The sequence below is a fragment of the Manacus vitellinus genome, unplaced genomic scaffold (genome assembly GCF_001715985.3).
Source record: "Manacus vitellinus isolate BGI_N305 unplaced genomic scaffold, ASM171598v3 scaffold_13_pilon, whole genome shotgun sequence".
In the NCBI taxonomy this organism is placed as follows: Eukaryota; Metazoa; Chordata; class Aves; order Passeriformes; family Pipridae; genus Manacus; species Manacus vitellinus.
In genome coordinates, this window is record NW_021938999.1 from 15,294,567 (window position 1) to 15,306,853 (window position 12,287).

General features: G+C 36.0%; 1 protein-coding gene across 1 annotated transcript in view; it reads right to left on the bottom strand.

Annotated features, from left to right (window-relative positions):
• SEMA3A (semaphorin 3A) overlaps nt 1-12,287 on the bottom strand; it is a 164,291-nt gene that overhangs the window by 1,962 nt on the left and 150,042 nt on the right. Inside the window, exons 14-16 of the mRNA XM_018068111.2 lie at nt 11,116-11,273; nt 6,900-6,967; nt 1,101-1,243 (exon numbers count right to left, since the gene is read on the bottom strand). Coding sequence (XP_017923600.1) covers nt 1,101-1,243; nt 6,900-6,967; nt 11,116-11,273 — 369 coding nt within the window. The remainder of the gene's footprint in view (nt 1-1,100; nt 1,244-6,899; nt 6,968-11,115; nt 11,274-12,287) is intronic.

The following is a 12,287-nucleotide window of genomic DNA, read 5'->3' on the forward strand; positions in this document are numbered from 1 at the left end:
TGTCTTCCTATTGTTCCTTACTACAAAAGCCCTTATGCATAGAAGTGGATTCTGCATAAGTGGGAAATTTACAAAGAAACAAATAAGAGTTAAATACGAAAATTTTAATATTCGAAAAGCAGCTTTTCAAAATAATGTATTTTTCTGAATTAATTCATGACATGTAACTACATTTTCTGAATGCACATGTGGATGCAGACAGAAAGGGAACAAACCTTTTTGCTGTTCTCTTCACTGAGAATAAATTCTTAATAATTTACTACTTATGCAAACAAAACAAAAATATTTAAAGGCGATAATGTAACTATTTAGAAAATGCTTTAAATATATGTATTTAAAAATACTTCAATGCAAAAAACAAGGTTCTGTTTCCTAGCTTGACCTCTCTACCTACCAGAGCAGATTCTTCTCTTAAGATGTGTGACCTAGTTTGATAGTGACACGACTTGAAAACCTGGACGATTAATAACATAAGAATGTTGGTGACAAGAGAAGGAGATAAATAAAGTATCAACTTAGAGTAAAGCAAATAGGGAAGGTCAGTATTTTTGCCTCTATGAATATTGTTTTTGATGAAAAAAATGTACTGTTTTTCACATTCTTGTGTCCACTACAGTTCTCAGCTCTTCATTCTGTCTCTGTCTTATGTGCAGTAAAGTCTTAGAGCATGCAGTATGTAGGATGATTCTGATAGACTATGCTTCAGTCAAATAGTATAATTAAATGAGTGTAGTTAAACTTTTTCTCAAAGGCAATTTTAAGGTTTTTGTGCTATTCAAGTTCATATAATCCTTGTATGATGTTTTAGGTGACAAGATAGCTTTTTCTATTTCTGGTATCTCTAATGCAAAACAAGTGTGTTTTGAAGGGAGTCTGAGCAAGGAGAGGATATGAATGTTTTCTGCTGTAACAATCTGTAAAACCTATTGAGCACTTACAGGATTTTATGGTAATAAGAGTGATAATATGCTGAAGAACAATGGAAATTATAAGATTGCAGAGAAATTCTGCTAAATTAAAATAATTTTGGGAAGGACTCAGATTTAAGTCTATCTTTATAGAGAAAATTATTTGCATCCCTTTATTTTTTTCTACTGTACCTCTTCTTTGCGATCGTCATTTTGCTTCTGGAATTGCCAGTAGACTACGGCACGCTGAGATTTTGGACTGCACTCAAGAAAAGTGCTGCTATTCTCTACTCCATAGATAATCTTTTCCTCCAGGGTGTGACCACTTGGGTTATCTGTACAGCATGGAAAAAAAAAAAAAAAGAAAAAAGAATTACAATTACTGAAAAAAATCCCACTTAATTGCTAAGTAATTTTTTTTTTGTTTGTTTAGAAATTGGGCTCCCTTAAAGTGTTTAAAAATAAACACTTCAAAAAAAATTTCCCCATATTAGTACGCTATTTGGGAAATTTCCATCAACACCTCTATCTTCGTAAGGATCCCTGGTAGGTTTTTAGTTTTTACTGTTTTTTTTTTTTTAATTGTATTTTAAATCCTAACAGCTGCTAACATCTCAATATGGGAAGTTAATGAATTTAATTGTGAAATTTTCTGTAAACCTCATTATTATTCATCAAGGAAAACATCTAGGACATGACAAGAATTTTTAATAGCAAACTGTATGCAATGAGAAAACTCAGGGTGTAGTTGTAGAATGTTTGTAATGATGCCTCCTGGGCTCTATGGTCATAATACTTTAGAGCAAAGTAATAAAACATGAGGCTATTTAAAAGTAGTATAATGTGTTTAGATTACATGGCACTGCAGTTTGCTGAAGCTGTTAATGACCAGAAATAATGTTTTTGAGGAAACGATCTTCAATTAATCATTTCCTCTCATACTGATATAATTTATGGAAATGTAATGAGGTTAATAAACCAGACATTATGGAAGGGGAAAAAGAAAGTTAAATAAATTACTTCCTTTTGTAACAACAATGTTTCAAGATATTCATCAACTTGCTGGAAATATCACATAGCTATAGGACTTATATGGTATTTGATTCTTCTCCAATACCACAGAGGCTGTAAGTTTCAGCTCTCCACCTTAGCTCTTTAAAATGCTGTTATGGAATTAAGTGGCCACTGTTATGGTATTAAGTGGCCAATCCTGAAGAGCAGATGAGGAGGAAGGGCTTGGTAGGCTATTTAACACTGTGTTGATCTCATGGGGTTTCCTGACTCTTTGCCATTCTCTGCCATTCTTTCCATTCTCCACTTTTGAACTTTAGCACTGGAAATCTTTAAGGAACAAGTTTTGATATGTTTTAACTGGAAAATTATGTCTATTTAAAACCCTCTAAGTGAAATCCTTTGTCCAGTTTTGTTTGCCCCCAACTGTGCCTTTATCATATTGGCCATGTTGTTTACTGAATACAGGCTGTTTACTAGATGACTGAGCCAAAGGTAAAAATAAAATTGAGCTCCTGGTTTATGTTGATACAGAATCATATGCCTTTCAATAATGACTTGCAGCCCTGAGAGGGGATGGGCAAAGGGATGTAGGGTAGAATAGGAACTGAGGCTTGCCCAGTTTTCAACAAGAAAACATCAAATAGCCTATTAACACTAAACAAATAGGAAATGGGTTTGCTTGCCTTCCTCTGCTGGATTGTGGACCTTTTAAGCAAGTAAGTGGGGTGTTCTATAAAAAACTAAGTGAAACAACTTTTATGACATCTTTCAGAAACCACATTCCCATGAAGAATGTCAGTGCAGCTCTGGGTCAGGAAGAAAGGGAGCAATGGAAGAAAGAATTAGAAAGCAAAGCGGCAAGAGAAAGGTGAGATAGCTGGAAGAGAATGTAGCCAAGGGTACTGGTGATAAGGTCTGAGATGGAGCATGGGTGAATTGGTGTCAATGAAGCAAGGGAAGTGGAAGATAAAGATTGGAATTGGGACTGACTGGCTGATAATTTATGGGTCCAGATTCGACATTGTGAATGATGTACTGACTCTTCTTGTTCAATTCCTCTAATTAAGGAACAGAATTCACATGGCTGAGCAGGCAGCCAAGGATCCTCACACAGAGATAAGTTGTTTGATATCTGAATTGGAATCCACAACAGATAGCATATATAGGGCTGCAGCATAAAACAGTAAGCAGGAAATGTCCTCTTTCATAGCCTGGGACACTTCTGTTACTGCTCCAGCAAACTGTTTCTGTGAAACAGTGATTTACAGGCTTCCAGAATAAAGGATGGAAACATGGGGATTTCACCCTAGGATGCCTGCTCTGTTTTTACTCCTCTCCTAGGCTCCATGAATTGTGGTTGCAGAATGGCCCAACTTCAACAACAGGAATCCAATATTTTGGCTGTCTGTATTGGAAGTACAGCTATCAAGTCAATTCCCTAAGCTTAAATGGACTTTAGGTCCTCATCTTCCACATCCCAAATAGTGGACTTAACTAGCAGGTTACTCAGCACCACTGACTATATTTTCCTGAACACAGCTGAGTTCAAGTGAATTACATAGGAGTAGAACATATATAACACTGGTCCCATTAGATCTGAGGAAGATAATCTTCTAGACTCTAAATGTTAGTAGAAAAGACAAAAACAGGTATTTTTTTCACAAAAGTCCCACTGCCCAAGAAGAGTGGCATATTTTTAAGTATACAGAGAAGTTTCTGCTGGAAAACAATACCTAGGATATCCTTAGTATCTAAGGAGCTAGTCACAAGTTTTTGTTTGAAACTGGGTGCTCTGACACCATTTCAAACTTCTGTTTTCTTGGATCTGATCTATGACATTCTAGTGTGTTAGAAAACACCATGGAAAGTGAGTGAAGCCCTCTTTAAATTTCTTCACAGCTGCAGAAAATAAAGTATGGGTGACAGATGAGAGAGGAAGCATTTAGGAGATCCTTGAGTTTCCATTGCCATGATTTAGGGGAGCAGAAGGCAGGTCCAGAAATGTCTATAAAGTCCATGAACCATTTAGCACATGGAGTGCAAGAAAGTAAGCAGTGATCAAATAATCACAGGATCGGAGTGCAGCTTTGGGACTGAGGGAGAAGCTGAAGAGACTAGAAGAAAGAATGAAAGTCTAGGAAGTCCAGAAAAGCAGGTGGAGGAATTAGAAAAGTATAGAAATTGTGGAGTTGGTTATGAAATTCAGCCCAAAATCCTGTCTGAGAGCAGTAATTTCCAAAATGAACCCAACAGCAGTATCAGTTTACTACCCTGATAAATATCCTTGAAGTACATAATTTCTGACATAACCAAAGAAGTATGAAAGGCCAAGTAGCTATAGCAAGACAGCTTTGCAGATGAATCAATCTTACTATATAGTTTAACTCAAGAGTGATTCTTTGAACTTGCTCTGGGATAAATCAGCTCAAAAAGGTATCTCTTCTATTACAAATTCTTTAAAAAAAAAAAGAAAAAAGAAAAAAAAAGATTGATTAACTTCTTGATAGAACGTGTGTGTTATGCTTAAAAAAGATTGTTCTTTAGCTGACACAAAGGTGTCCATGCTTTTAGATTTAAGCATTAATGTCTGGCCAAACATCTGTACAGCTAAGGATCCTCAGCTCCCTCTAATGTTGTTGTGTAGTCATTTTATACTAGTCCTTATACATTTGCACTGAAGGGCAATGGAAAGAGCCATGTAAACCTTATTAAAAACATTAGTGCTTCAGATTGATCACAAAGTTGGTTTCTGCAATATCTTTAAAAGTGAGATTTTTCTTTTTTTATGTTTTTATTGGAGAATCAACTGGCAGTTACTGCAAGTGAATGTGCAGACAAGTAGTAAAATATTGCTGGAGCTTATTTGTGGCTATAGGCAAACCCAATTCGTCATCTGTTGTCCAGAAAAGTACTAGTCACAACCAAGGAAAAAACTCAGCATAAGTTGGCTTAGGAAACTGGCATAGGCCATGCAGTCATCTGTAATCACATACTGTGCGATCATGTGTAAATGACATGTAAATATTGGAAAATGTAATAGATTTACAGCTCAATTAATTTAGAGAAAATTTATCTCAAGACCAGTCTAAACCATTCATCAAGCATTTTGACAGTGCATCCTTCAAGTTTAAGATCCAGAACTACATTCCCTCAGTATTCTTTGTAACTTACTGATACTTGCTCTTCTCATTTTGACAAAGCTGTATCAAAGCTCCTTGTGATCAGGGGTGCCATGATTGTTGCAATGAAAAAAAATGCATTTCTGGATTACTGCAAAACTGTATTACTCTCTTCCCTTTGGACAGAACATATCTTTATCAGATAAATATGCTTCCAAATATGGGAAGATATAAAAAAACCCAAAGTGTTTTGAAATGCTTTTTTCACCTATGAAAATAAAGAACAAACCTGCAGTTGTATAAAGCACAGCAGGCAATGGCTAGAAAACATTAAAATTAAAGACATGTGGTAGGCCAGGTCATATTTTTACTCATGAGTAACATGTAATGAGTAAAAAGGTAAAGCTAAGACACACTTCTGTTGGTATTAAAATCAACATTTAGTGCCTGATGAAATTTTTCTATTGGGAAACGTCATCTCAGCCTCAGTATCTGCACTGTATATGCATTACTTGATATGATGCAACACAAAATTTTTGAACTTTCTACTAGTGCCAATTGACTAGTTCAAATCTAAACCAGTTCTCATGAGTTCTCAAAATGTGACAACTACAGACTGATCACAATCTATTCATGCATTTTTACAAATCCTTTTGCCTTCTGAGTAACTTGGCCTGAGTCTGACAACCAAGAAGTAAAAAGAAAAGCTATAGTAATGTTAGCTGTGAGTTTCAAATGATTGAAAGGAACACAGAGAAAACTATTCGTGAAATGTATTAGTGGTGACTAATATTATAGCTGACATTTATAATATTATTATAAAGCTGACAATTATAATATTATTATAGCTGACACAGAAGTACAACTTTGGACTATTTGTCATTTTTGTTATTACATGGACTGGAAGGACATGAGGATTTTGAGGTATCTCCATTTTCAGTCACCTCCTTATCCCAGAGATCTGTCCAGAGGTTTAACCCTTGGATTAATTCGGTTACAGCACAGTGTTAATAACACCAAAGTTGTGCATTTGACCCCCATATGGGCCATTCACTTATGAGCTGGACTCGATGATCCTTGTGGGTCCCTTTCAACTCAGAATATCCTGTGTGCATATAGACCTACTGCAATCATAAAGATTCACTTTTTTCCAGCAGAGGGAAGTATTGCCTAAGTGTTCCCTCCACTTACAGCAAAAGGGACATTTTTAATCTTCTGAGTCAAGGTCTTCTGAAAAGTTTGGCAACAAATTAGTAACTGTGTGAAGTTTATCAGTCAAACTTAAGTCCAGAATGGAATCTGATCAATACACTGTGAAAATGAAACAGCTGACAAGAAACCAAATCAAAATATGTCCAAGAAAACCCATGCTGAAAGCATATGGGACAGGCCTACTGCAAGGAACATCCTGATCTTAACAGCTTTTAGCATGACACCTACAACAAAGGTCATTCCACATTTTGCCAAGGTAGTTACAAACACGTTTGCTTATTATCTTATGCAAACTATATAAAACAATATGTACATATTTCTTGCCATCCTGAAGGAGATACAAGTCTTTTCTGATATAATACTCCTAACCTGATGGTATAGTACCAAGTAAAAGAAGCAGGAAAATTAAAATGTTTAAAACTGTTAACTTGAGGAAAACAACAACAAAAAACGCCAAATATTCTTTAGTGTCTGATCCAGGCCATTGTAAGCTATCTAAATTGGGATAATGACGTATTATATTCATCTTTCACAGATGTTCGAGACTATTTCACCAACAAATCATTGACATGCTTCCTACTCTACTCATGCACAGTCTGTAAATTACATACAAATTAGTTGCACTTCAGTTGTGCCCATAACTCACCGTGATGCTGCAGGTCTGAGCAGTGGGTAAGCGGGTCTCCATTTCGGATGTCTTGTCGTCTAGTACGCCTGCAAATATCACATTTGAAATCTGTTAGTGACCTTCTCAAGTGGTCAGCACACACATTCACCGTGACTGAAGAGCAATGAGTGGAACATATATAATTACAGAAGTCACAAGGGCATCTAAACTACACTAGGAAGGAAACCATATTGTTACTACTATATTCTGTGCATTGTCACAGTTTGTAGAATGAGGCTTTACTCTTACAGATAAAGTCTTCAGAAACTGGTAAATACATATCTCTTGCACTGAGAAACTAAATAAAAATAATATTCAATACTAATTATTAATATTAAAGATATACTACATAAAATATGATGTTTATTTTCACTGTGTGGGCAATATTGATTACAGACAAATTCATTACCTGATTCATAGATACAGGATTGCTGAGGGATTAAAATATATATAGTACAGTTTAAAATGCATCAAAACCCATGAAGAAGCTACAGCTGTTCTGCAAGTACACAATACTTTGAATATTGTGGCACCTTTTAGATAGATGAAATGTTAGAATGGGTGGCTTTCAAAGAATACTGAAGTGCTGTATTTTCTACAAAACCTAAATTAAACTACATAGATCATTTCAGCCACTACAGATTTCACCAAAACATTTCTGAAAAAACCTTTTACATAACTGTTGCAAATGGCTTCGTCTTTAGAATAAACAGAATAAAACACTTGAAAAGGAAGATTTTGAAATGCTGTTTATTCCACTTTTTGTAGCTTGAGTCTGAGTTCTACCTTTGATTGCATGTCCTTTTAACATAGTATATTTTTTTCCCAGTTTGAATTCTATTGGCTCTTTTGAAAAACATATTGATCTGTGCTAAAAAAATGTATTTCAGAAAAGAGAGCTTTTCTATACAGTTTTATTTTGCATGTGTTGTTCTCTCTTTGTCTGTTCCTATTTTTATTTAAATAGCTGTGACACGAAATTCAACTGAGCCAGAGAAAAGCTTTCACATAAAAAGAAAGAAAAAAAGAACAAGGCAAACAAAGATGTGTTTCAAGTGAGAGCACTTTACTTTAGGAATCGGAGAAAGCCTGAGGGCTTGCAAAATTAGAGGAGAACAAAGAGGATTAGGCTGCTGAACAATGCTGCGATTTCAGATTATGGGATCCAGCAACGGATATGCAAAAGTCAAGTAGCCTTGTAAAAAACCCTGTTGGTCACTCCCTTGTGACAACAGCCCACATTTTTAAAAGCCATTGTTCTGCGGTACAGACCATCTCTCTTCTCTCCACCAGCCCTATTTGCAGGCTCTCACTAATAGCCCAGCATCAGCACATGCCAAGAGTTCTCTCTGAGGCACAACTGCTCAGCTGACTCCTATTGCCTGAAAGATTTTAACCATATCTTTTTCTACTGAAAACTACTGGAATGTTAAACCTGAAATTAGTTACATGAAGTACAGCAACAGTTGGTTTTTTTTTTTTTGCTCATCTGAATTTTTTTTAAATTGAGATTACCAATATTTTATATTTTTCTGAATAAAAACTTCTTTAAACTCATGATGTGTTTATCTTAGCACTCCTTAGTAATAAGGAATCTTCTGCTGATTGATACATGATTCAAAAAATGTACTAATCATAATTTCCAATATCTCTGTATTACTCATTACCACTGACAAAACCACACCCAAGACTTAAGGAATCATAAAATTTTGCTACTCCTTCCTAAATTTGGAAACATGTCATAGGATACTATTTGTAGGAAAAAAAGTCTGTGGAAAGATTCATATTACTGTTAATGAAGTTTGGATGAGATGTTTAGTCAGAATCTTAGGAAAATGTCGCACATATCACAATTGTATCAACATGATAATTTATGAAATATGAACCAGAACACATCTGCATGGGGTAAAGTGAAGTGGTCACACAACAGGAGCTCTGGACTGTCATTTATACTTGTAAAATACACAAAGAAAGAGAAGCAAATTAAAATCAAGGCTTATAAAAGCTTGTAAAAATAGAATAAAAATCAAATCAAAACAAAACAAAAACCCCAAACAAAACCCCAAAAGCAACTACTAGTAAAGCATCTGTACAAGTGCCTCAGGACTCAGTTTTCCCAATATTTCTGGAGCCTAAAATCACAAGAATTTATTATTAGGAAAATGTTGACATTTAAGCTGTTCCCTGAAATTCTGATTTTATCATAGATGCATTCCAAGCTGGCTTGAGACAGTGGGTACAGCAGGCACCAGGTAAACCGAGCATCCTCTCCCCCAGTAACACAGACCTTGACTCTGCCGCTGTTGCTGCCAAGGGAAAATTGGGGGGAAGTGGCGGAGACAGCAGCTTTTTCTGAATGCATTTTTCGGATACAAGCTCCCCAGGACTAACTTTTTCTTTCACAGTGGCCTTAAGAAGAGCAAATTCTGCACCCCAAGGTTTTTCTATGGCTGTGCAACCCAGTTTAGCCCCAGTAACTCTACCCCGCAATTCCTGTGAGAAGAGGTCCCAGTCCCTTTACCCATGATGGCAACAGTGAGCTCAGTCTGCAGTGCATTAGGAGATAGATAAGGAAAAGACAAAGAGCCCTATTTCTTCCATCAGTGTAAGCAGATGAATGACAGTTTATGTGCTCTGTGGATCTTGAGATGGGCTGGGAGTAGGAATGGGTGCTAGTGAATGTTGAGAAACGATGAGATTCAGGGATAAAGAAGCATAGGAGAGTAGCAGAAAAGAGTAAATCACTGATTCCTGACCTTACTGCCTCCTTCAACTCAGAGGCAGTACTCAAACATACTGGTTTCTAATCCTAAAAACCTTCAGATCAAATCAAATTCTTAGACTCTCTTTGAAAACCTCACTGTTCCCTCTCCCTTCAATCCTCCTCCAGAGAAGCTGCCGTGATACCACGAGAAATAAGAATTTAGTCCACACAGCTGAGAAAATTTGACTGGGTCTTCTTTTGGGATGGGTTCCGTTTCTCCTTTTCAATTATTTTCACAGAATTTCACAAGAAGTTTGTCTCAGATCAACTCTGTTTCCTGGTGCAAAAAATAAAACCTGATGTTCCACGAGAAGCTTTTATTTTTGTAATCTTTTCTTTTTTTAGGATGCATTGTAATGTAAACCTTGAAATTTTAATCCCCTGTATCTGAAAAGTCTGTGATACAAACTCAACTTCCCACCCTTTACCACATTTCATCTGCATCAACAAACGATCTAAACCTGGAATTTGGAGTCCTGACATTCTCAGCTTAGTATTGCTACCATTAATTTTATCTACATAAACCCTTACCTATCTAAACCTTTAGATTCCTTGTTTCTTCCTAAATAGATGATGTCTGGCATATTCAATTTAGTGTGAGTACTTTTTAAATCATTTTGGCCAATTTATCATGGGAATCTCAACACTACACCAAAGTCTGCTTCTATTTTCAAGTGATTACTATTCAGTTATACCTAATTTCTACTTCAGTAGCCGAGCTCTTCAGTAACAAGCTTGTACACTTTTAGAGAAAGAGTTTCAGAGATAAAGGCAGGCAAAGAAAATATTATTTTAAACCTTCATATCAGGCAACTAGACTTGTGACTTTTTTATAAAATCGGTATTTTTGACTTGTGGAATCGGTTTTCCCTTAATGTTTGCATTGCAAAGCCTTCAGTGTCACTACAGACTGAGTGTAAAAGTGGTTGTGCTGGTCTGGTAGCACTTGGACACACATCAACACATGCAAGCTACACTTTTGAATAATAACAACGTTATCACGGAAAAAGTTTCTACTGATGTCCAAACAGTTTATAGATATTTCTTTTGAATTAGAATTCATGAAAATACAGAATAATTTACTTGGGTAAGTAGAGATTCTATTTTGATTTCAAGCCCCCTTCTAAAGATAGAGAAAAGGATTTCTTTTTCTTTTTTCTGTTTATAAATGGATATGAAGTTATGAATCCATTTCAAAGAGAACTCTTCTACGAATGTTTCCTTACAGGAGCTTTTTAAGCCAGCCCAAGAAGTAGCAGTGGTCACTTTAAATCGACCAAGACTTCATATTGCATGTAACTCTCACAACAATGTTTTCTTTGGAGGAGAAAGGGCTCCAGTTAACCATCTCAGGAAAAATCTCCAAAGCCCTCTGGTCATATTGAGACCATCAGTTCAAACAAACAGCAACCCATCCAAAACTGTCCTTACCTCTTAGCAGTGGGGAAGTAACGTGAACAAGATGAACCATCCCAGGCACAGTAAGGGTCTCTTGCAAGGCAACACTCAGCACATGCTTTTCCATACACATCACAGCGGTGCAAAGGAAGCTGTGAAACTCCAGTGGCTGAGCCAATGTAGAGTTGTTGCTGTTATAAAAATTAAAAAAAAAAAAAAAGAAAAAAAAGTTAAAAAAATATTGCAAAATACAATTTTTTTTTTCTAGGAAGGCATAACAAAGTTATATAATCAGATGCTAGGGCCATTACAAACACAATAAAGGATCGTGATCCTGATGTACACTAGAGGAATGAGAACAGAATTGTCCCCAGGGTAAAAAAAAATCAAATAGGAAAAACTTTATTTTTGCATGAAGCTCTCAGTCACTTCTTTAAACAGTAAAAAAATTAAAGTACTCTTCAATTTTTTCTTTTTCATTCAGATCCCCGCACTGGGAAAGCACCACAGTCAGTGAGAGAACACAATGGAGAATATACTTTTGAATATAAACAAAAAGTAAAACTTCAACACAAATTTCCTAAGTATGACCTTGATTTATGTACGTGAGGGGGAAACCTGAAGTAAATTACTTCAGACTGATGCTAAGATATTCCAGTTTGGAAGTGCTGCCATGCATGCATGTCTTTGCATGTCTGATAATTCTGGTGTTTTGTACTCTTTTCTGTAGGTCACATACTCTAACTAAAACCTATCTTTAATGAGGGGAGAGGCTTTATTTTATTTTGGATAAAAACTAGTGTTGAGTAGAAGATGAAGTTTAAAGGTAGGAGTAAATAAAAAACCATGCATGCAAAATTAATTACAGCCTCACATGGCATCACAATAGAATATCTTGTCTCTCTCAGTTTCCTCTCTGATATCAAATTCATGTGGTCCACTAGGAAAGTTGGTCCCCAGAGGGATACGAGAAAACTGAACTTCTGATCCCATGTGAAAGTCCAAACAGAGATACTTCAGATTAGCACTAATTCACAAAGAAAATAAGTATGGGTGAGATGCAAAACTAGGGAAAAGAAAATATATAAACAAAATTCAATGGTACAATCCTTCTGTTTTGGAAACACTGACATTTGTCTATCCAAAGGTTAAACTCTGTCACCCAGCACCCATGCTGGAGTAATGAATACCTTTCTTTTGAAGGT